The sequence below is a fragment of the Megascapheus bottae genome, chromosome 13 (assembly GCF_031878675.1).
Source record: "Megascapheus bottae isolate mThoBot1 chromosome 13, mThoBot2.hap1, whole genome shotgun sequence".
NCBI classification, from domain to species: Eukaryota; Metazoa; Chordata; class Mammalia; order Rodentia; family Geomyidae; genus Megascapheus; species Megascapheus bottae.
The window spans coordinates 53,284,777-53,309,794 of record NC_143521.1 but is presented as its reverse complement, the minus strand read 5'-3'; the positions used below and the strand labels follow the sequence as shown (position 1 = coordinate 53,309,794).

The following is a 25,018-nucleotide window of genomic DNA, read 5'->3' as shown; positions in this document are numbered from 1 at the left end:
AGAAGAAGATGGAATTTGTTGTGCATTCAACTTGTACACACTATGGTGGCACATCTGCATATGCTACTTCATCACAGAACTCTTACTACTATGATATCCATTTTGCCAAGGAAAAGTAGGCATCAAAAGGCTATGTCTTGGCCAAGGCCATCCAGCAGTAGGTCCAAAGAGCACCAAGCTAACCTTTGGCATCTTCTTCCTTCCTTAGATTCTCCTCCTTTGTTTTTCCATCCCTCTGTTGTCATCACCCCAATATTTTGCTCTATTTTTCTTTAGTGACTAATTTTCAACCTATTACAACACATCCATTGGTCCCAGCTATTCTCAATGCTTTGCTACTTGTAAAGGTTCCCTTAAGCTCTGGAACCTTTAGAGGCATTGCTCACATACAGCTTTCCAATCTGCTGCCTCAAAGCTCAACTCTGGGGTGACAAACTGATTGGTCTCTATAATATATATATATATGAGAGAGAATATAGAATATTAAAATACATAATAGATTATAAACAGGATATATAGAGAATGTATACATTCTATAGAGATCACATAGTCAGATTTCTATCTATCTAGATAGAGCTATTTCTATCTAGCTAGGATCACAGGGGTGAGGCATCGGTGCCTGACCTAACACATGTTTTTCTGTGCTTTGTTTTTTAATAATGTAATTGATAGTTTTCCCCAAAGTAAAGGGTTTTCTCTAGTAGCCGTTATATTACATGTTCTACTCATATTGTCTCATGATCTGTCACGAAACTTGGTCTCTTAAAAGCTGAAAATCTGGTGGAAACAACTTGTGCTTTGTCCATTAAGGATTGCAAAATATTTAGCAAACTATAAAATTCAGGACAAATATGCAAGTTTGCCCAGAGTTTGCCCTAATGGTAGTGCTTGCCTAGCATGCACAAAGACTCAGGTTCGATTCCTCAGTACCAAATATATAGCAAAAGCCGGAAGTGGTGCTATGGCTCAAGTGGTAGAGCTCTAGCCTTGAGAAAGCCCCAAGACTGGCAAAAAAAAAAAAAAATACCCAGAAATATGCAAGTTAGTTGTTAGGATGGGGCTAACATTTAGAAGAAGCTCTCCAGATACAACCTCCATTTATTCCTTCTGAAACACAAAAGGAAGCATGAGGGAAAAGTCACTCCTGCAGCCCGAGCTAGGAGTTCTCTGGGCTTTTCTTCCCCCTGGGGTTCTGCAGGCCCATGAGGCACCCGGGGCAGGTCACCAGGGTCCCTGGAGAGGGCTGCTTCAAAGCAAATACTGTGGCACGGAACTGGAATTGTGAAAAGAGGCTGCTTGTCAAGATTATGTTACCTGAGAAGGTAACTCAGGCCCCCCCCCGCCCCCGACAGTGGAAGAGAGACGCTTTCCTCTGTTCTCAGCCAGACTTGTAGACCTGAAGAATGGAAGCTGGAGAATGTTCTGGAGAATGTTCTAGAGAGATCTAGGGCACAGTGAAAGTTTCCTGGAGGAGGAAGGCATCTCAATACAGCCCAGGGCCAGACACCTTTGAAAAAAAAAAAAAAGCCACCTTTTCTATAAATAGACTTTCCTGATCTTTAATTTCTTCCATTCATTTTCCCTTGTAGTAAATTCCAGCAGCCATCAAGGTCTTCAAGGACTTTCAGTGAAAAGCATGTCGCATCTCCCAGCCCACACAGCCCGACATCCAGCGCTGACTACCCCCTGAGCCAGGTGAGACGCAGAACCTGGCTTCCAGGCCTTACACATTGCTCCACATACTTTATACTTCTGGACAGGCCTCCTAGGGGCTGGGAATGTGGCTTAGTGGTAGAGTGCCAGACTTGAGCAAAAAGAAGTTCTGGCTGGGGGCGATGGCTCACGCCTATCATCCTAGCTACCTCAGGAGGCTGAGCTCTGAGGATCAAGATTCAAAGCCAGCCTGGCACTAAAGTCTGTGAGACTCTTGGAATCTCCAATTAACCTCCAGAAAACTGGAAGTGGCTCTGTGGCTCAAGGGATAGGATGGGAGACTTGAGCTGAGGAGCTCAGGGACAGCGCCTAAGCCCAGAGTTCAAGCCCCATGGGGAAAAAAAAAAAGAAGTTCAAAAACTAGCAAAAAAAAAAAATAGTTGCTCAATCTTCTTTTCTGCCTCATTTTCTTTGATAACTTACTACCATTCTTTGGTAACATACTTCTAAGAACAAAATAATTCAAGCTAAAGCCAGGTGTGGTGTCTCACATCCATAATCCTAGCTACTCAGGAGGCTGAGACCTGATGATCGAGGTTCAAAGCCAGCCTGAGCCCTAAAGTCTGTGACACTGTATCTCTCATTAACCACCAGAAAGAATGGAAGTGGTACTGTGGCTCAAGGGATAGGGCGGTAGCCTTGAGCTGAAGAGCTCAGGGACAAAGGGACAACACCCAGGCCCAGACTTCAAGCACCACAACCGACCAAAACAAAAAATTCAAACTAATGATGATGGACTTGGGAATTTGTTCTTGATTTTTAAGGTGTTAGTACGTCCCTTTGTAGAAGTTTCTTTCCAACGAACAATTTGTCACACAACCACAGCTGAAGGACCAAATCCCAGCTGGAATGAAGAACTTGAACTTCCATTTAGGTAAGCATATATTCGCCCTTTAAAGAACTGCAGTACTAGCCTGGCAGGTCCTCACCCCTGGAACCCTGGCTACTCAGGAGGCTGAGATCTGAAGATTGTAATTCAAAGCCAGGCAAAGGACTCATCTCCAATTAACCACCTGAAAATGGAAAATAGAGCTGTGGCTCAAAGTGGTAGAGCACTAGCCTTGAGTGAAAACACTCAGGAACAACATTTAGCCCCTGAGTTCAAGCTCCATGACCAACTAACAAGAGAGAGAGAGAACCACCAGCCTAGAGGCAAAAATTTGGAAGGATTGTGGTATGAGGCCATCCTAGGCATAACATTTGTGAGACATCACCCCATCTCAACCAGTAACAGCATAATGTCACACAGTCTACACCAACCCAGGCAAGAATAAGACTCTCAAAAATGACATACATTTGAAATATGATATAAAAACTCAGTATTAATTTTTTTTAAGTTTTAATTTTTAAAAAAGGGGGGGGCTGGGAGTTTGGCCTGGTGGTAGAGTGCTTGCCTAACATGCATGAAGACCAGGGTTCAATTCCTCAGCCACACATACATAGAAAAAAGCCAGAAGTGTTGCTGCGACTCAAATGGTAGAGCTCTAGCCTTGAGAAAGTCCAAGGACAGTGCTCAGGCCCTGAGCTCAAGCCCAGGACTGGCCAAAAAAAAAAAAGAGAGAGTAAAAAGGGATGGAAGCATGCCTCAAAAGGCAGAATGCCTGTCTTACAAACACAAAAGCCTTGTTCGAATCCCAGTATCCCCTCTAGAAAAAAAAAAAGCAAAAAGAAAAGAAGAAGAATTATAGAAGAGATTTTGAAGCACTAGGAAGAAAATAGACTCAGTTGGAAATGTCTGAGAGGTGTTTTGGGGTTTTTTTGTTTGTTTGGGTTTTTTTTTGTTGTTTTGGGGGGGGTTGTTGGTTTTGTTGTTGTTGTTGTTGGCTTTTTTTGCAAGTCCTGGAGCTTGAACTCAGGGCACGAGCACTGCCCTTGGATACTTTTTGCTCAAGACTACCACTCTGCCACTTGAGCCACAGTGCCACTTCCAGCTTTTTCTGTGTGTATGGTTTGAGAAATCGAAGTCAGGGCTTCATGCATGCTAGGCAAGCACACTACCACTAGGCCACACTCCCAGCCCATCTGAGAGGTTTTTAGCTAAGAAACTGGGCAAAGATCCAAGTATCCTGACACCAATCAAGTCCTGTGTTTCTTCTCTTGCCCCACCAGCTGGCTCTGTCCAGTAATAAAACTGGAAATCTGTTGGGACACTCTACTCTCCTCCAGGCTCTGGCTTCTTACAGCATGCTGGGACCACCTTGTTTTTCCTTTCTTCCTTCTGCCCGCTCCTTAAGCGTTTTTCAAACTCCAGTTCCCATAAATGACCTTTCTCCTTTGCCAGGAACATATAAGCATTCCAGAACTGTGGTAATGAGTTTTATTAGTTCAATATTTGAATTGAGCTTATCGAATCTAACCCCCTACTTTTATTTTCTTGGCAATGCATGGGTAAGAACTCAGGGCCGCATACTTAACTAGGCTGGCATTCTACCACTGAAGCCATACCTCCAGCTAACCAGCTTTTTTTTTTTGAGCATTATGATTTATTTTAGCAAAACAAAGGAGGTTTGCTATGAGAAACATTTGTATCAGGCACAATTGATATAACATATGCCATTCAGAGAGATCTTAACAGTTGTTAAATGCTACCTATCTTACTTATTTATACACATATAGCAATCAAACTCCAAACTGAGCTAACAGTTAATAAGTTTGGGGGTGGGGTGGAATTCTTTTTTTATTAAAGAACTTATTAACATTGATTTTTACATCATATTTCAAATGACATGTTTAACAAATAAGTATTCAAGAAGGGAATCTCTATATACACTTAGATTTTAGAACATAATTAAAATTAAGCTGAGGGTTTATATGTCATAGATACATATTAATCCATGTAATAAAATGTTATGTCTATCAAGTCATAAATTTTTATGTCTATGTAGTTATGTTTATATTCCCATGTCCATAGCATTGGGTATGCAAATATTGAGTCCTCGCTCTTTACTCTTTAGATCTAATAGCCACATATTAATAACCATCTATTTTTATGAAGAAAAATGTAATGCTTGGAAGGTGAAAAACTTAAAGCTAAACAGTAAATTAGAGATAGAGCAGAGATTCAAACTAAGTCAGAAGAGGGGAGCAGTTACTGCTGTTCTATGTGAAATAATCGCTAAGGAGGAAAAAGCCACACAAGCAAATATAAAGACATAGACTGAAAACATGCTACCCCAGTCTTCAGTCCTGCCATGGACAGGCAATCTCAGGAAGACCTGGTTGGGGTCCAAGTGAGTTCTGGGTCAGGAAAGAATTCTTACTTCTGAATTGTTTCACTTGAGCATAGGATATTGGGTGGGCGACAGGAACCCTTTGACCAGACTCAGAACAACCTTTGGATCAGCACTGCCTTCCTGGGAACACTGTATTGGAAGTCTGTAACTACATTAGCTGGAAACCTTTAGCCTTTGCCAGAGCCATCTTGGTCCTGGAGAGATGGTTCCCTGTAAAGCTGACCATAGAGGAAAAGAGGGAGCTCAGCAGCAGAAGCAATGGAGAGCACAGAGGGTGAGAGAAGGAAAGGGAGAAAGGATGGTTTGATCCAGAGCTCGCTCCACTGGAAGATAAGCATTATATCACGCTATCAGTGTGACCTGGTATAAGACAAATCTCTGTAATGGAAGCCTGGCTTTTAACGCTGACAGCTTATATCTTACTCCTACTTGCATATTTCTCAAAATGTTGACACGTGAGTGCTAAGAATTTCTGTTCTGTCTGTTCTCATGGCCCCGGTCATGTGTGGGATTTTGCAGGGCCCCTAATGGGGATTACAGCACAGCCAGCCTACAGTCAGTGAAAGACGATGTGTACATCAACATTTTTGATGAAGTCGTGTACGACATTGTAGAGGTAAGTGCTCAGTTTTAAGGACGACATCACAAACTGGACCTATTTCAAACCTTTCCAGACAGAAGAGGGAATATGCAGAAGTATGTATTCTGTTCTGAGAATTATACCTACTTGGTTTTTTGTTGTTTTGTTCTGTTTTTGCCAATCCAGGGGTTTTAAATTCTCCTGGGTGCTATCCCTGAACTACTTTTGCTCAAAGTTATCTGTACTACTTGAGTCACAGCTCTGCTTCCTGCTTTTTGGCAGTCAAAAAGTCTCACAGACTTTCCTGCCCAGGCTGGCTTCGCATAAACCACCAGCACTCAACTGCTTTTTATATATTTTCTCATTTAATTCTAAAATAACATTGCAAAACAGACTGTAAAATCTCCTGTTGATTGACCAGAAAACTGAAATTCAGAGAAGGTAAATGGATTTCCAAGGATCATAGAGATATGAACCATCTGAACGAGAATGTGGTTAGGTTGGTGGTCTAAGCTCAGTCCACGTGCATTCAGCTAAAATCCTGCTACTTACCTACTGTCACATTAGTCAAATGTGTGTGTGTGGAGTTATTAAACCAGCATTCCTTGCCACACTTCCTTTAGGATGACCGTGAAAGAGGAAGTGGAATCCATACCCGTATTGAGAGACACTGGTTGGGATGTGTGAAGATTCCATTTAGCACTATCTATTTCCAAGCAAGGGTAAGTAAAGGCAGAATCCTGTGAGAATGGGGGACAGGTTTCTCCATTTTCATTCCTGGTAGTGTCTGAATACTGAGAGAAGGCATGTACAAAGCCATTGGAAAGGTGAAAGTTACTATATACAAAGTTACTTGTCTTCCATCATACTTGCATGGGCTTATTGAACATGTGTGTGCCTTATATGTGACTGGTCTAATCTGAAATTTAAGCAATTTTTATTATCTTTAGTTGTACAAAAAGGTTTCAATTCAACATATCAGATAATAAATACACTATGTCTCCATCAATGTCACTCCTACCATTCTCCTCACTCCCCCCCACATCCCAGCCCTCTGCCCCTCAAGATTAACAGTTGTTTTATTTTTTTTAATTATTTGTAAGTAGTTGCCATAAAACAAAGCAGTTTATGAATACTATGTATCTGGTTTAATGTCACCTCTTCCAATATTCTCATCTATCCCTCCGCAATCCACCCCTTCCCTCACTCTTTTCATTTTGTAGGACGTACATTGAATTCTTCACTGTATTCTTCTAGCCTTCTTTTCATTGTCTACCCTTCTTCCTTTGACCCCTCCCCTTTCAAGTACCCAATTCCTGATGTTTCATTGTGCTTCTCTATGCAATTGATTTCTCCCTTGAATCTACCATATTTCAGTTAATATAATTGTAAATATTTGTATACTCCCAAATTTAGCTACTTATATGCTTGTAAGGTAATTCTAGCTTCCACACATGAGGGAAAACTTGAGACCTTTGCCTCTCTGATGAGGGTTGTTTTAAATATTTAAATAGAAGTGGGAAAGGTGAGACAAAGTTGAAATCTGTCAAAAATAACTGAAATGGAATGGAGAGATGTCTGAAAGTAACTTGAAGAAGGTGATCAGGATCATTGACGACCTATTTAATCAAGAGTATTTGATTAATAGTTCCAAAAAAGAAGCAGCATTCAAGCCATGAGAAATCACTAGCACAGACATGCTCAACAAAGACATTTTTCTCTAGAGTTTCATTTTCCTTAAGAGGTTGACAGCTCTTGAAGGACTTATTAGCTTTAATCTGGAAACAAAGATTCTAAATCTCTGTTAACAACCCAGGATTAAATCCATAGCAACAGGAACGTGTGAGGCTCTGTGCCGATCACACTGCTGCCTGGGCCGCAGAGCCACTCTCAAGGCCAAACGCAAAGCTCCAGTCTAGAGGCTTGGCTTGGCTGGCCAGGCACCAGTGGCTGTAGTCCTCCAGCCACAGGATTATAGGCCACTGTAAACCTGAGATGTGAGGGCTGTCACTAGAAATCAGCCAGGGAAGAAAATCTGCAAAACTCTTGCCTCTAACCACACACACACACACACACACACACACACACACACACACACACACACACACACACACACACACACACACACACACACACACACACACACACACACACACACACACACACACACACACACACACACGGGTCAACTGTATTAGCAGTCCAGACAATAGGGACAGTCTATAGGCATGCTCACCAAGAGAATTTACATTTCCCTCTTTGGAGAGAATTTAAATGACTAAAAAAAAAATTAAAGACCCTATGACTTTACCAATCAAACGATGTGTAGTATTCGACATTTCTGGATTTCACATTTGGAAGGACCCTCAGAAATAATAACTCAGTCAGGCGCTGGTGGCTCATGACTTAATCCTAGCTACTCAGGAGGCTAAGATCTAAAAATCAGAGTTCAAAGACAGCCTGGGGACAAAAGTCTGAAAGTCCATAAGATTCTTATGTCCAATTAACCACCAGAAAACCAGAAGTAGCACTGTGGCTCAAGGAGTAGAGCACTAGCCTTGAGCTAAAGAGCTCAGGGACAACGCCCAGGCCCAGAGTTCAAGTCCCACGACCAACCAAATAAAAAAAAAAAAAGAAGAAGAAATAACAACTCTAATAAAAGGCCCTCCTCGTCTCTGCCATTCCATGTCTCAGCTCTTTCTGGAGCTCACAACTTCAAGAGCTAGTTTGTTCTCTTCCTACAAGTTGTCATAAAGTTCTTCCTTGAACTGTGCTGTTATCTGTGGACTCCCCTATAATCTTCATTCCTAGGTCATTCTCTGTGACCTCTTGAAACTACTATAATCTGACTGAGTGATAATAATAATAATAATAATAATAATAAAGACTTTGTTAGGTATACATTACATACTATTTCTAGGTGGCTTGTCACCTTAATGAAACCTCATAAACACCTGGCCTCATTAACTTCACTTTAAAAATGAGGAAATAGAAGCCTAGAGAATTACATGTCTTGTTCAAATCACGAAGCTAGGATTCAACTTTGACCTGTTTTCAACTGACTGACTGACTGACTGACAAACTGACAGACAGACAGACAGACAGACATTGCTTATCCCTGGGGAATAAGATTAGTAAAAACAGAGAAATGTGATTCTGCTTTATGTTTGTATGTTTCAACGTATCTTTAAAGAATTACCTCATAACATTTGTCCTTTAAAACAGTTTTGTCTGACTCCAAAACCCGTGATGTATCCACAGGGAATATTTGGCACTGGCTGCAGACATTTTGGGTCACTAAGCTAATGAGAGTGGCTACAGGCACCTTGTGCAGAGAGGTTTACCTGGCCCCCATTATCAACCATAACCATGTTCTGCAGCCCATCTTAAGTTCTGACACTTCAAATGCCAGCCCCAAATAGTTTTATATTTGCTTTGACTTTACACAAGTTAAAAATATTCTGGCCAGGCACAATGGCTCATGCCTGCTGTCATCCTAGCTACTCAGGAGGCTGAGATCTGAGATTGAGGTTCAAAGCCAGCCAGACCTTGAGACTCTTATCATCAATCAACCACTAGAAAACCAGAAGTGTCCCTGAGCTGAAGAGCTCAGGGACCATGCCGAGACCCAGAGTTCAAGCCCCATGACCCACAAAAACAAACAAAAAAACAATTCTGCCCTTTTCAGCTTCTATGTAAGTTGGTCCTTTTTATATCAGTGGCTTGTCATCTACTCAGACAGTTTATGGAAGGCCTACTGTTATAGAAAGGTGACATAAAAGGAGGTAAGATGCAGATTCTGTTTGCAGAGAGTAATCTAGGATAGGACAGAGACACATGGCCATAAGTCTGGCAGAGTATGTGAAGGCAGAGAAACAGTAACATAATTTATGAGAGAACTGACACTAGGTTAAGCCTTGAAAAACTACAGAGAATCTGAAAGGTAGAGAAGAAAAGCTAGATATCCCAGAAAAGGGAAAGGGCGTCAGCTAGTATTTACTGAGTGTTTATCATACACTACTGTTCTTAGGATTTTATCTCTCTTCATTCATTCACTCATCCATTCATTTATTCACTGTAAGTCTTAGAAAATGGGTCCTATTATGTTCTACTTTTTACAAATGAGTACTGTAAGACATCTGGAACTTAAAACAGGATTCGAACCTAGACAGTCTGACAGTTGGGCATCTTTTTCTGCTAAATAAAGAAAAGAAGAAACTATGATAGTTTAAGGAATCAGGCCCAAGGTGTGCTTTGAATACCAGCATGAATTATTATTTTTTAGTATGTTAATTAGATAACATAATAATTAGATGGCATTTGCCTTTGAATTTCCATTGGAAAGTCATCAGAATATTTGTCAAACCACATATTCTTCACAGATTGATGGAACATTTAAAATAGACATCCCCCCCGTTCTTCTGGGCTACAGCAAGGAGAGGAATGTGCTCATGGAGCGAGGCTTTGATGCACTCCGAAGCCTGAGTGACGGCTCTTATCTCACCCTGTTTATTACTGTGGAGCCCCCGATGGTTCCAGGAGAGGCAGTTCGAGAAAAGGTAAGCACACAGAGTTTGGAAAGTCATGTCTGATGCTGGTATGATATAAGTTATACTTGCTGGCCAAAGCTTTGGGGCGTTTGTTCTGCTCTGTACCTACACCTGTTCTCCTCTGTTGTCTCCATTCATTGTTCTTTCAGTGGGCCAGGATGGTGGGCAGAGGGCGGATGTATGCTGAGCTAACAGTTGGGTCAGTCAGTAACCCACACTTTTAGGGAAAGCAGGACATGCTGTGTTTTTAGAAGGATTTCGTTAATGTGATCTAAATTAACGATGACATTGCTCTTTGATGACACATCCATTGGCAAGCGTGTGGAAATAGATTCGCTTACATGTCCTCGCCTCCCTTGGCTATGCCTCACATTGACTCAGCTCTTAGGATCCTAAAGCCAGACGACCTCCGTGGGTCACCACAATTCATGCTTACAAAAGAAACAAATGCGCACACAAGTTCACTCTTAAACAGCTCCAGGGAACAAGCGTTTCCAGATCTGCCATGTATCAGCAACTGCTCCCCACCCTGCATCCTTGGGAAACACCTCTGAGAGTGTAGAATTTGGGGTCAGCATTTATGCCTACTGCCCTTGCTGAACCTGAGAGAGTGAATACTTTGACAATAGCATCCTCCCCCCACCGGGTTTGGAGACCCTACTCTGTCACCAGCACTGTCAGACACTGGCTGTATGTTAGTCTTCGATATAGATGTGTTAAGCAAGCTTGATTTAGCCAGGGTCACAGAGGCAGTATGTGGCAGGGGTTATGCCTATTTACTTAATTCTACATTATATACATTCAAAATGTATTCCCGAACAACCATATTTTAGCACCATCACAGAGCAGTGGGTAGAAATTCTACCAAGCTTATATTCATGCATATGACCAAGTTGTTAAATGGCAAGTTATTGTGCTATACAGAGTATTGTACCATTTTTAGTTTTCCATTGTAATTAAGACATTGATGGACATTTTTTTTAAAGCCCACTTCCATTTCCTTTCCAGTATTATGGTTTAGTTCACAGAGAGGAATGCTGTTTAAACCTAGTACTGGTGGCTCATGCCTATAATCCTAGCTACTCAGGAGGCTGAGATATGAGGATCGTGGTTCAAAGGCAGCCTGGGTAGGAAAGTACACAAGACTCTCAACTCCAATAAACTACTCAGAAAAAGGCTGGAAGGGGTGCTGTGGCTTGAGTGGTAAAGCACTAGCTTTGGGCACAAAGAGGCCCAGGGAAAGCACCCAGCCTGAGTCCAAGCCCCAAGACCAGCAAAAATTTAAAAGAAATAAAAAGAAAAAGAAATACTATTAATATCCCATTATCAAGACATTGACAAGGCATGAAGGCTTCCTGGAAAAACAAATGTGCTAGAATTCAAACTTATCCTAGGCTTTGTCACTCACTAAGCCAAGCTTCTCAGAACTAATCCAGGCATTTCAAATTATTTTCCAAAATACTTGTCTTTGTGTGTAAACTCAAGAGAAAACCAAACAATGGCAAGGAGTTTGGCCTAGTGGTAGAGTGCTTGCCTAGCATGCACGAAGACCTGGGTTCGATTCCTCAGTACCACATACATAGAACAAAGCTGGAAGTGGTGCTGAGGCTCAAGTGGAAGAGCTCTAGCCTTGAGAAAGTCCAAGGACAGTGCTCAGGCCCTGAGCTCAAGCTAGGACTGGCCCCCAAAAAAAGAGAGAGAGAAAACCAAACAAGAAAACCAACACAGAAAAATACTGTCAGGCTGAGCTGAAGTATCCAAAGCTCCCTCCAGACTGGGCCACAACATGAGACCTGATCTCAAAAAGGAAAAGAAGAAATGCCATCTCAAATAATAGATAACACTGTTAGTTCTGTGGGTTCTTAACAGAGGAAAATACAGTCAGCTAGCCCTCCATCGGGGATAGACTTGGAGAGGGTATGAAAAGCAGGGGTCACTGAATCCTGTACACAGACCTTTACCCAAGCTGAGGGACCACGGCGAGGCCTCCAGCCCCTGCACAAAGCTGTGCACCACGCAGCCAGCTGCTGCCTTTGGAGACATTTCAGTGCCTTGCTGTGGCTGTAGGAAGCATTTCTGTTAGACCTCCAAAGGAGGGCTTATATTGTTTAGCTGTTAGATAAAGAATGCATGTTGAAAGACAACACCTGACATCCTAAAGCTGCTGTCCTGAAAACATCACTGGGTCACACCAGAAGACTCCAGAAAAGAGAAGCTCTCACCCTGTCAGATTTCTGGGCTTCCCCACTGAAAGCCAACGTTTATGTACACATTAAAAAAAAAATTCTATTCCGAGGATTCATCAATCAGAATTTGTCTACCATTGTTTGATTTTTTTTTTCCCAGTCCTGGACTTGATCTCAGGGCCTGAGCACTGTCCTTGGACTTTCTCAAGGCTAGAGCTCTACCACTTGAGCCTCAGCACCACTTCCGGATTTTTTCTATATGTGGTACCAAGGAATCGAACCCAGGTCTTCATGCATGCTAGGCAAGCACTTTAACCACTAGGCCAAACTCCTGGCCCTGCTTGATTTTTTTAATGGATTGCTTTATTAATCTAATAGTTTACACATGGCAGCTTGTCTCTTCACTTTAAGTCTTGTGGAATGTATACTAGCATCTAATAAATCAAACTAATTCCTAAGTTATAAATGTAATGAAATAATGATGAAGGACACCATGGCATGATGGTTTTCATAAGAATAACTTTACAAAAGCTGTGCACCGGTGGCTCGCATCTACAATCCTAGCTACTCAGGAGGTTGAGATCTGAGGATTGCAGTTCAAAGAAGTCTATGAGATTCTTTTTTTTTTTTTAAGTAAAAGCGTCTTTATTTACATATGAAATGTTACCGTGTTGATTTACAATGGGGTCCTTAATCCTTATTGTTTGGCATTTAACAAAACATTATAACAAAATGTAGCAAATAGCAAATAAACTCAAAGCCTGAATAGAGAACAGCAAGATATTAAATTGATAAATAATTATTTTGATGGGAAGATTCTTATCTCCAATTAATCAACTAAAAACTGGAAGTGGAGCTGTGGTTTCAAGTGATAGATTCCTAGACTTGAGCAAAAAAAGTTCAGGGAGAACCCAGGCAATCAGTTCAAGCCCCACAACCAACAACAACAACAAAAAAAAATCACTGAAACCTACTTTCCAAAACACATAGTAGTACATGTTAACTGTGGGAGCTGCACATGTGCCATTTCTAAACTCCATGAATGTTTCTTTTTGAAGTTTGAGTCTCAAGAAGATGAGAAGTTACTTCAAGCAACAGAAAAGTTTCAAGCTGAATGCACCTTAAAGTTTCCAAATCGCCGCTGCCTTACAACAGTCATCGACATAAGTGGAAAAACGGTTTTTATTACACGTTATCTCAAACCTTTAAACCCTCCGCAGGAGCTCCTCGACTTCTACCCGGATGACCCACACGCAACTGCAGTAAGTGTTCACAGATAGTACTGCCGGACGGTAGCCAAATGGTCATGTTTGAAATCTTCAATAAACTGCCACTTTCCTATAACAGGATACTAACTACATCAAGATCACACGGAATGGAATGAATAATCAAAACCTTTTTAGCATGAGGTTTGCATGAGAAAAGTTCAAAGGTAACAAAGATGAGGAGAATCCTTAGTTTATTATCTCAATGACTCATGATGAGGCACAGACTATAAAATAGATACATTTAATAAGTCTGGGAAATCCAGGATACCAAAAGTATATGTGAACAATCAACTATAGAAAGTGTAGTTGTTAAGTATCAGATGGAATTTGCATTGATAAAAGATATAATACTATAATCATATTAAGTGAAGTAAGCCAGATCTAAAGGAGCATAGGCTCGATGGTTTCCCTCATTTGTCATAATTAGTACACACCTAGGACTCTCCTAGCAAAGGATTACAATAGGGCAAAACCTAGATACATAAGGCCATATAGGTTGAGGCTCCAGGATATGGAAACAAGAGCTATAATGTATGATTATTATTCTTAATGGACTATGTTATTTCTCATCTCTTTTGTTGTCCCTTGGTTATTGTCATATTGTTACAGTATCTTATCTTGTAATCTGGTATATTGTATATATGTTTATTTGAAATAGAAAAGGGGGAAAACAAGATGAGGGGAAGGTGTGGGAGGAGGGAAATGGGGACAAAAACATGAGAAGGGGAAATAATGAGTGTGAAGTAAAGCTCTTTCTATCTGGCGAATAGAACTGTAACCCCTCTATTAATTACAATAAAAAAGATATTATTATCAGAAAGTAGGCAAAGGAAATCAATGAGTCCTTAAGTACAGTTAAATATAAGTTAAACTAAGTCGACAGAAAATTAGTGAACTGGTATGCACATTCATTAGTATTCTTGAAAACGAATTTTGGTTTACACAGGAACTGGTGGCTCGATATGTGTCCTTGATTCCTTTCTTGCCTGACACGGTTTCCTTTGCTGGTGTCTGTGATCTGTGGAGCACATGTGATGTAAGTCTTTCTCAAGTTACTGACTTCCTGCAGATTATGCATAATCTTAAATTGCAACAACATTCATTAGTTATCCTAATAGTCCACTCGGCCATTTGTTTTAACAGGATGAGCTAAATTCTGCATTTTTTTCTAGTTTAATTGTCCTCAAATCTGAGAAATTTGGAAAAAATAATAATGACTGGGAATGATAGATGGCGTGCAAAACCTTGGGTTCCATTCTCAGGACTGAATGAAGCAATGAATCTGGAATAAGCAATCAGTCAGTAGAGCATTTTCTTTTTCTTTTTTGTCAGCAATTTCTTGATCTCCTGGCAGGAGACGAAGAAGAGCACGCGGTGCTGCTGTGTAATTACTTTCTGTGGCTGGGTAAAAAGGCCTGGCTGCTTCTGGGCAACGCTATTCCCGAGGTAAGACAGGCAGGATGGCTTTAGCAGAGGGCTGCAGTTGTCTCGTCCACTCGTACCAGACTGTGGACAGGACTTCTTTCACAGCAGTCCTTTGAGGTGTTTGAAAAATAGCCCGCAGACATGAGATGATTTTACAACAGCACTTGAGATTGCTTTGGGACAATTTTGGACCCTTTACCATCCACCATCCAAAGCCTTTATTTGTCTCAGTCCTTTCAGCATAAGCCTCACTCTGACCATGTTTCCAAACATTCTCATTTCTTCAGTCATTTCACTGTATGTGTGTGTGTGTGTCTGTGTGTTTGCTTGAACTGGTCCTGGTAATTGAATTCAGGGCCTGGGCACTGACCCTGAGCTTTTGTGTTCAAGTTAGTGCTCTATCATTTGAACCACAGCTCCACTTCCTGATTTTTTCTTTTTTATAGTTAATTAGAGATAAGACTTTCACACTTTCCTGCCAGAGCTGGCTTTAAATCAGTATCCTCAATTCTCAGCTTCCTAAGTAGCTCGACTTACAGATGTGAGTCACCAGCACCCAGATAATCTCATGTTTTTCATGCTCCTTGTAAAAAGGATTCAGAGAGGGATGGTAAGGCGAGACCTCTTTCCCAACATGCTTATATCTTCCTTAAGCATCTGCTGCTCACCTGGAGAAGCAAGAAGGAGTAAACCAAATAACACACACATACACATAAAGAGAAAAACATTAGCAACTATGTTTTGGGTTTATCATCATTATTTTTTTTTAATAAAATTGATGACCTCTTGACTATAAGAATTTTATCCCCTAGTACATAGCAAGTATCTCCAAATTTGGAGCACAAAGAACTGATTCTGAGCACAAGGTTAGAAATTTCATGTTGATAGAAGAAGCTTATCTAGCGGATTTCAAAGGCCCTGAGCTCTGGGAATCCCAGGAATTACAGAGCAGGAGTCCTAGCCCCAGTGAAAGAAAGCCTATCAGGGAAGGAAATCACGAGGCCCAGGGTCCAGGTTCAGAGACTCCTCTCTGTGAGTCACGTGATACTAAGCAGTCACTTCATAGCTCCAAAGCTGTGGAACATCGAGTAGAAGCATGCCAGAACAGGAAATGAACACTCATTCACAGTCCAGGAATGAAATCATATAAACGTTTTCTGATCAAAAAGCCCCAAGACTACTAGTCTTCCTATCCAGTACACTCATTCTGAACACTTCGATCTGTATCTTTTCAAATCTTCTATGCAGTTATATAATTCTGAATGGATTGCAGCTGTAAGTGGCTTTGTGAGAGTACAAATATTATTCAGATCTAATCAGCTTCCTGTGTCCTTAAATGACAATTTTATAAAACAATGGAACTCTCGACCATTATTCCCCTGGCCTGTTTTGAATATTATTTATCTTTGATTAATAAAGCATACAAGAAAATGCTGACTGCCTATTTCCATTAATAAGAGTACTTGCCTAGCACTGATGGCTCACACCTATAATACTAGCTGATTAGCTAGGAGGCTGAGATCTGAGGTTCAAAACCAGGTTCAAAGCCAGCCCAGGCAGGAAAGTCCAGAGACCCTTATCTCCAATTAACCACCAGAAAACCAGAAGTGGAAGTGGCGTAAATGGTAGAGAGCCAGCACACACATACACACACACACATACACACATACACACACACATAGAATTCATCCACAAATTTTAAGATATGACTGTTAGGAAAAGTGCCACTATATTTATTTAGTCAACATTGCGCTAGAACAGATGCAAGAAGTGGGGAGGAGGAGGAGCAGAAAGGTGTGCTATGATTTCATTTTTTTTGTCAGTGGTAGGACTTGAACTCTGGGCCTGGGTGTTGTCCCTGAACTCTTCACCTCAAGGTTAGTGCCCTACCTCTTGAGTCACAGCACCACTTCTGGTTTTCTGGTGGTTAATTGGAGATAAGAGTCTCAGGGACTTTAGTGCCCAGGCTGGCTTTGAACCGTGATCTTCAGATCTCAGCCTCCTCAGTAGCTAGGATTACAGGTGTGAGCCACTATGCCCAGTTATGATTTCATTTTTTAAGAACCACTAAGTTTCACTGTGGAATATTCTAAGTCAGTGGTCTAACAAATAACTTATGTAACCTACTATTGATCTTAATTGCCTAATTAATTGAATACTATTTTCAATGGCTTTTCCCTTCAGGGTCCAACTGCCTATGTTCTGACTTGTGAGAGAAAACATTATTTAATATGGAATCCCTGCAGTGGACATTTTTATGGGCAATTTGATACATTCTGTCCCCTGAAAAGTGTGAGCTGTTTAATTGGCCCAGATAATGTGAGTAATGGCATTTCTTTTTTAAACTCGGTTGATTGATTGCTGTTTGCTTGATTGTTTTTAATTTGATATGCTGATTTAAATATCTTATATAGTCAAAATTATGTAAATATAAACATCCACGTATGCACAGAACAATTCAAGAAATGTATGTCATGTCCGGTGGTAGACTGAAGTCACCTAAATAATCCTAAATAAACATTTTGGCTGAATTATTTACTTAACTTGCATAGAAGCAGAATAAAAATCTAAGAAATAAATGAAGAGAAGGGGAGAGAAAGAGAGAGGGAAAAAGAAAGAGAGACAGTTAAAGAACCAGAATTCCGACTTGAGCTCTATCCTCAGTGTTCACTTCTAAAATAGTGCTTCCATCACCCAATTTGTAGTGTTTTGAGAACTAAAAGAAGCAGTCACCTGAAAACTGGGTTTCCTTATTTTTTACAGGAAGTTTCCATGTGCCACCTGACCTTCTAGAGCTTCAAATTATAATGGCTCCACTGTGTCGGTCTGTTTGAGTTCCTTGTGAAAGCTCTTCTACAAAGCTAAAAACTTTAGTTAAAGGGTCAGAATGCCTGAGTTTAAAAAAAACTTCCACTTCACTTGCTAGTGAGAGCCTGGAAAAGTTTCCAAGTCTGTCATTGCCTCAGTCTCTTCACGGGACAAGGTAGGCAATAATGAAGTTAGTGCTTTATGGAGTCGGTACAAAGAGAATGGCTACAAAGTACTGAACACGTGGCAATACCTCCCCTTCCTTACTGAGCCCTCAGCTTTGAAAATGTCAGTAAAAAGTGTTTGCACATGTGTTGCTGATGTCTTCTATTTACACATTATATTTACATAGAATACAAAAATACTTTTAAAAAGTAACAGAAATACCAAAAACATGAGAAAGGGTATCAATGTATGTGAATGAATGCCCCTCCTATCTGGCAAATATAATGTAACCCTTCTTTTAATTACAATAAAAAATATATGAAAAAGTAACAGAAATAATTATAAAATCTTGTACATGGAGTCTATACCCTAATCCTTCAAAGCAGCTGGTCTATTTTTTTAAGAGTTAACTCCTGAAGTTAAAGATAATTTATGCCAGAGCACCCCCAAAATTGTCTTTTATTTCCCCTATTCCTTACTTCCATCTCCTTTAATCCTGTTTTATTATTATTTATTCACCCTGTATTACTGAAAATATCTGCCTAATTAGTCCCCACTTCAGTTCACTATTTGGTGCATTAGGGCACAGTTAAGTATTTTATTTATTTTTATTTTGCTAATCAAGGCTGGGCAGCTCGGCTGCACCCAGTGGTGGCCAAGACAGCTCTGCCATCTTCTGTGTTTTTCCTGGGACATGGAGCAATGACAGTGGAAGAGACACAAAGTGCAAGTAGGAGCATACAGAGCTTGTTAAGCTTAGGCTCACAGACTGAACAGACAAACCCACCCCAGTCTACTGGCCAAAAGTGAAGGGGGAGGGAGGGATGTTTTGTCTCTTCTAGTGGAAGGAACTAAAAACCTAAGAAAGAAGACAGGAAGGTGTGCAGGATCTGGGCTGAGTTTACATCCCAGGATAGCATCTAACACATATTTCATTGACACTCCATGGAAGGCCTTGGCGACTGCTGTCCATAGAGACTGTTTCATTCACTACTTCAGATTGACTCAGAACTGAGGAAGTACTTGATTAAATATCTTGAGTAAACATGGTATGACTTGTTTAAATATGTTGTGTGGATACATTTACCATCTGTGCCTGCCAGTGTGCCTACTAGATTCTGGGAGCTACACTACAAGCTAAACCTGATAAATAATAGGCATGGTAAATGTGCCTAGGCAATAATTTAATAGTCTACTGAGGACACAGATGAGTAAACAATTACCAAAAAATGGTAATTAGTAATAATAAAAGCTTATTTGAGAAAATATAGATGCATTAGAAGCTCATTGAAATTATTCAACCTTAGGGGGTAATTACTAATTTTTTTATATCTGTTTTATAGAAGAAGAAAGTGAGGCACTCAGAAGTTTGATGAATCATTCGGATCAGTCAGTAAATGTGAGAGCCCAAGTTCAAATACAAATCCTAGAACCATTGTACCCATGCCCCCTACCAGACAAGGGCCATTTCTCACGCTGCCTGGTGCTGCAGGAATGGAAAACTGGACCAGGAACTCCATTCGGAGGATGAAAAGAGCAGGAGCAGGGAAGGCTAGCCTAACAAAGGAAGGGTCGTGATTATCTTCCTAAAAATATTTCTTAAAATCAGGAATTGTTTATTTCACCAAACCTACCATCAACAGTACAGTGCTCAAAAAAAAAAAAGTGGAAATTTGGTCAATGACGGCTCTACAAAGACATTGATTATAAAAGGAACACAGGTTTACAAAAATCAAAAAGTGACCAAGTGCTCACAGTTCTTTTCTCTGGTATCTCCCTTGATGCCAAACATACATGCTAATGTGGTCTCATCTTTTTTTAGGTTTGGTTTAACGTTCAACAATATGACTCACCATTAAGGATAAATTTTGATGTCACTAAGCCGAAGCTATGGAAATCTTTTTTCTCAAGAAGCCTTCCATATCCAGGGCTTTCCAGTGTTCAGGTATAATTCTTTTTATTGACAATTGAACATAAAATAAGGGATACGAAATCATTCTATTAAGTAATTAGGTAGTTCCTGGCCCTCAAGTCTACACCTAAATAGAATAGTATTTTCAAACTTACTTGAGACAAATTCACACTAACAAGCACATTTACACACACACACACACACATTTTCATGTGTCTTAGGTAAACAAAGACAACTGGAGAGCTTTGAACAGAGGAGTGACATCATTTGCTTTTCATTTTAATGGGAACATTCTTTGCTATTTTGGGTCTAAAACAAGAGAATTAAAGGCAAGTTGTGATGTCTTCAACTAGAGGCAATTTAAATAATCCAGCTGAGAGTAGCAGTGACTTGGATGAGCCAATAATTAAAAGAATTTAAAACAGAGCTGGGCATCCATGGTTCATGCCTGTAGTCCTAGCTACTCAGGAGGCTGAGATCTGAGGATTTAGGTTCAAAGCCAGCCCAAGCAGAAAAAGTCCCTATGGGACTCTTTAACTCCAATTAACCACTCAAAAACTAGAAGTGTAGTTATGGCTCAAAGTGGTAGAACACTAACCTTGAATTGAAGAGCTAAGGAACAGCACTCAGGCCCTGAGTTCAAGCCCCACAACCAAAAAAAAAAAAAAAAAAGAATTGAAATAATAGAAGAGATAAATTATGTAGTAAATAAGTGATATCAATAAACCTTAGTAAGCACTCTATATAAATGTATTTTCTATTATTCCTAACATCAATGTTGAGTAAGAGAAAGCAAGTTACACATTCACAAAATAACAGTCCACTTGGCTAACAGTACATAGATTTGCAGTGAAATTACATACACTTTGTAATAGTTGACATGTCTTCTTTCACTACAATGACAAAAAAATCTAAGACTGATATTTATTCATGGCCATATTCCTATCTTATCATCTGTGAAGATGACTAACTAGCTGAATGAAAAAATATTAAAACACACACACAGAGAAAAATCCTCAGGTCATAGTTATTTGTGTCATGAAAAAGGGAAATGAAACTGAGAAAGTTCTACAGAGCTCTGAAATTTCCTGCAACTCCACTTACAGTTCATCATGTTTATTGGCATCCTTTATAGACCCCTTCTGTCTTGATGGTGTCTTGATAGTATTAATTTTTTAAAAAGATTTAAAATAAGCATAGACAAGGGAAACACAGCTACTGAAATTAAGTAGAGGTGATCTGTAGTACCTCTGAACAATTTTCTCTTTCACAGCCTGAAGAACTGATTTATCAGCGCACAGACAAAGCAGCTGCTGCTGAGCTGCAAGACAGGTAACATAATAAAAATCCACAGATCCACATATAATCCCATCACTTGCTGGGTAAAACCAAACTTTAAACAATTCTCAGCTTGGATCAGTATGAATTAATTAGGTCAATTAAATGCTAATTTGTGTCTGTGGATACCAAGTTCAGAGGTGAGCTCTAGATCCCGTGGTTCAGCAGAGGCCTTTACCTTGGCATGGGGGTAGAGGAAGACACAGAGGTGCACCTCCAAAGACTTTCCCTCAGCTTACAGCTTAAAAATCATGCAATTATGGGTCTCATTGGGCCACATCATAACCCAAAGCTTAACCAGGCTTCTTTTGTACAATTAGTGGTTTGCAGAATGCCAGCCAGTTTATGAACCTAGTCCAGAAGGCCAGTTAGAGCCTGTGTGAGTCTCTGTAATTTCTCTAGTCTTGTAAAATTAGAACTACAGAGAGCTTTTGAATTTCAGAGCCTGTGTGTCATTTCCATTGGATTATGCCACACGAGGAACATCAAATTATACAGGATTAACTGCGATTCTTTTAAAGACATGATTACTTAAAAAAAAACACCAATTTACTTCCAATTTCTCCATAATGCTTGAGATTCATATATATAATAATAAATCTCTATAAACCCAGTATTTTTCCTGATTGTTTCACCACATTATTGATAAGAAACCAATCATTTATTCTTCCAATATTAGAATGTTTGGCAATTGACCTACTTTCTTGCTTAGGCCATCCAGAACCCAAAATAAAGATGTGTTCAGTGGGCCGGGAATGTGGTCTAATGGTAGAGTGCTTGCCTAGCATGCATGAAGCCACAGGCTCAATTCCTCGGTACCACATACAAATAAAAAGCCAGAAGTGGTGCTATAGCTCGGGTAGTAGAGAAAGCTCAAGGACAATGTCCAGGCCCTGGGTTCAAGCCCCAGGACTGCCAAAAAAAAAAAAAAATGCGTTCAGTGTCCAAGCCAGAAGTGATCCTATGGCTACTGAACAATGGCAAGTTAGATAGAGGGCAGAGGCATTTAGCATCAAAGAGATCCCGGCTCTCTTGCCTTTCTCAGATCATTTCTCTACCTCCAACTATTCTTTCATATGTAAAACCAGTGTCCCCTATCTCATGAGGCCCTAGATGGAATCAATAACAACATATGCAAAGATGTGTTCCAGTATCTGGCAAGTAACAGCTTTGCAAAGTGATAGCCATTTTCCTTCATTCTGTGTTTAAGCTTCAGATCCTATGACTCTAATACATACACATATTAAGTTACAGCAGTTTAGAAAATAAATTCTGTTATCATGAATAAAAGTCACTGAGAAAGAAAATTAGCAATGTAGAATAGGCCTCTCAAATATTTGTGGCTCCCAACAGAAGCTTCAGTCTAGTTTTATGTATCATCTATTAATAAAATATTTATAATACTAGATACCTTGCTAAATATATTCAAGTTAGCTAGTCTCTGGCCATCTAGGGCTAGCTTTTTGGGGTTATTTTCAAGAATTTATAATTGACCTCAGAATACCATTTCTATTCATAGATCTATTTCCCATCCCAACAGATACACAATCCTTAAGGAACACTTTTGTTTACTTTCCAGTTCCCAGAAAATAACCTGTATTAGTTATTAATTTGCCTAGTGAATTTCCTCACCAACATCTAAGCCCCACTATATAGGCATGAGTAAAGTCAAATCACCAAAGAATGGATGGAATCTCTTTCCCATGAACAGGATTGAAAAAATTCTAAAAGAAAAAATCATGGACTGGAGGCCACGTCATCTGACTCGGTGGAACAGGTATTGCACCTCCACTCTGCGTCACTTCCTGCCTCTTCTGGAAAGCAGTCAGGGAGAAGATGTGGAAGGTGACCACCAAGCAGAGCTGCTCAAACAGCTAGGAGACTACAGGGTAAGCACAATGGCTTCAACTGACCCTGCACAGGCCCTCATTTCTTTCTTTTCTTTCTTTTTTTTTTTTTTTTTGCCAGTCCTGGGCTTGAGCTCAGGGCCTGAGCACTGTCCTTGGACTTTCTCAAGGCTAGAGCTCTACCACTTGAGCCTCAGCACCACTTCCGGCTTTTTTCTATATATGTGGTACCGAGGAATCAAACCGGGGACTTCGTGAATACTAGGCAAGCACTCTACCACTAGGCCACACTCCCGGCCCCGAGCCCCTCATTTCTAATGAGAAATTACCCCACCACGTGGTTTGGGCATAGACTAAATGATGTGATTTTTTTTTTTAGGCCTTAGTAAATAACTGATCACTAAATAACAGAATACCTCTATAAAATGAAAATCCTGCCAGATGCTAGCAGCTCACACTTATAATTCTAGCTACTCAGGAGGCTGAGATCTGAGGATCACAGTTCAAAGCCAGCTAGGGCAGCAAAGTCCATGAGACTCTTATTTCCAATTAATCACCAGAAAACCAGAATGAGAGCTGTGGCTCAAAATGGTAGAGCACTAGCCTTGAACAAAAAAGTTCAGGGTCAGGGCCCAGGCACTGAATTCAAGCCCCATGACTGACGAAGGGAGGGAGGGAGGGAGGGAGGGAAGGAAGGAAGGAAGGAAGGAAGGAAGGAAGGAAGGAAGGAAGGAAGGAAGGGAGGGAGGAAAGAAAGAAGGAAAGAAAGAAGGAAAGGGAAGGGGAAGAGGAAGGGGAAGGAAAGGGAGAGAAGAGAGAAGGAACAAAGTCCCCCTGGTTTTTCTAAAAGGACCTTATGAAATATAATACCCTTTATGAAATACAACCCAAGTACCATTAAAATGAAAACAGCTGGCTATAACACTTAAGACTCAACTATACATACATAAAGGTAAAAGCAAACACTCAGTAGGGTGTTTTTTTTTAAAGATATGGCTTTCCCCAAGAAAAATTCTCATCAGTAGTGCACTGTGTTCTTACCTTCTAACTATGTAATAAAATTCAGAGGTAGTTGGAAACCTCGTTGGCTCAATAGTTTAAAATGGATGGTTAAAATGGGTCAGAGTGAAACTCAGGTTCTTGGAATGTTTTCAACTTACTAGCAACCCGTCTACAAGCAGACTTGAGCAAAGTCTGTAGGTTCACATAAAGTGTGGTGGTGAGCAGCTAGCAGGCCTGAGTCCCATCTGCGCCCCCTCGTGTGACACTGTCCTCAGGCTGACCGCACCCTGAGAAGCCAATGCTAGAGGAGGCCATGACAGATGCCTGCACACCTGCTCAGAGGGGAGCGCCTCTGTGCCATCACTGCCAGCAATTTCCTGATACTCCCTATCACTGAAAGGCCACCCCTGTCAATGAACTTCAGTGGTCAGGGTGGAGTGCACCGACTGGCTTCCCCAGGTCTGCAGAAAGACGAGTTCTTAGGCATGCTAGATGCTGTCAGGGAAAGGGAACAATGGAGAGTCTATATGCACCAGCATAACTTCTCTCCATTTTCTGTATTGCTAACATAGACCTAAATGGAAGAACAGACTTCAATGACATTGTAATCTAGACTTACTATAGAGTGATTACATGAGAAAAATGTATCATCATCAAACCTCACTAACTATAAATGGGTTCTTTCTCTCCCAGTTTTCGGGATTTCCTCTTCACATGCCTTACTCTGAGGTGAAGCCTTTAATTGAAGCCGTGTATAGCACCGGAGTACATAATATTGATGTTCCTAATGTGGAATTTGCTTTGGCTGTATATATCCACCCATATCCCAAAAACGTTTTGTCTGTTTGGATCTATGTTGCCTCCCTTACACGCAACCGGTAATTTTTTCACTATCCCTTTTGTATCATGTAAAATTACAAGTAGAATTTAAATATTTTATATTATACTGATTATACCAGAAAATATTTTTAAATAATGAAATAAAATTATC

The 25,018-nt window shown here is 40.4% G+C and overlaps 1 protein-coding gene across 2 annotated transcripts in view; it reads left to right on the top strand.

Annotated features, from left to right (window-relative positions):
- Positions 1-25,018, top strand: part of Cc2d2a (coiled-coil and C2 domain containing 2A) — a 71,248-nt gene extending 46,230 nt beyond the window's left edge. For both annotated transcript variants that reach the window (XM_090343815.1, XM_090343813.1), the window contains exons 23-35: positions 1,590-1,695; positions 2,478-2,587; positions 5,466-5,562; positions 6,150-6,248; positions 9,909-10,085; positions 13,321-13,524; positions 14,477-14,566; positions 14,863-14,976; positions 17,140-17,274; positions 19,751-19,873; positions 21,114-21,172; positions 22,890-23,067; positions 24,721-25,018. In XM_090343815.1, the coding sequence (XP_090199941.1) occupies positions 1,590-1,695; positions 2,478-2,587; positions 5,466-5,562; positions 6,150-6,248; positions 9,909-10,085; positions 13,321-13,524; positions 14,477-14,566; positions 14,863-14,976; positions 17,140-17,274; positions 19,751-19,873; positions 21,114-21,172; positions 22,890-23,067; positions 24,721-24,909 (1,681 nt within the window). In that variant the 3' untranslated portion in view covers positions 24,910-25,018. The remainder of the gene's footprint in view (positions 1-1,589; positions 1,696-2,477; positions 2,588-5,465; positions 5,563-6,149; positions 6,249-9,908; positions 10,086-13,320; positions 13,525-14,476; positions 14,567-14,862; positions 14,977-17,139; positions 17,275-19,750; positions 19,874-21,113; positions 21,173-22,889; positions 23,068-24,720) is intronic.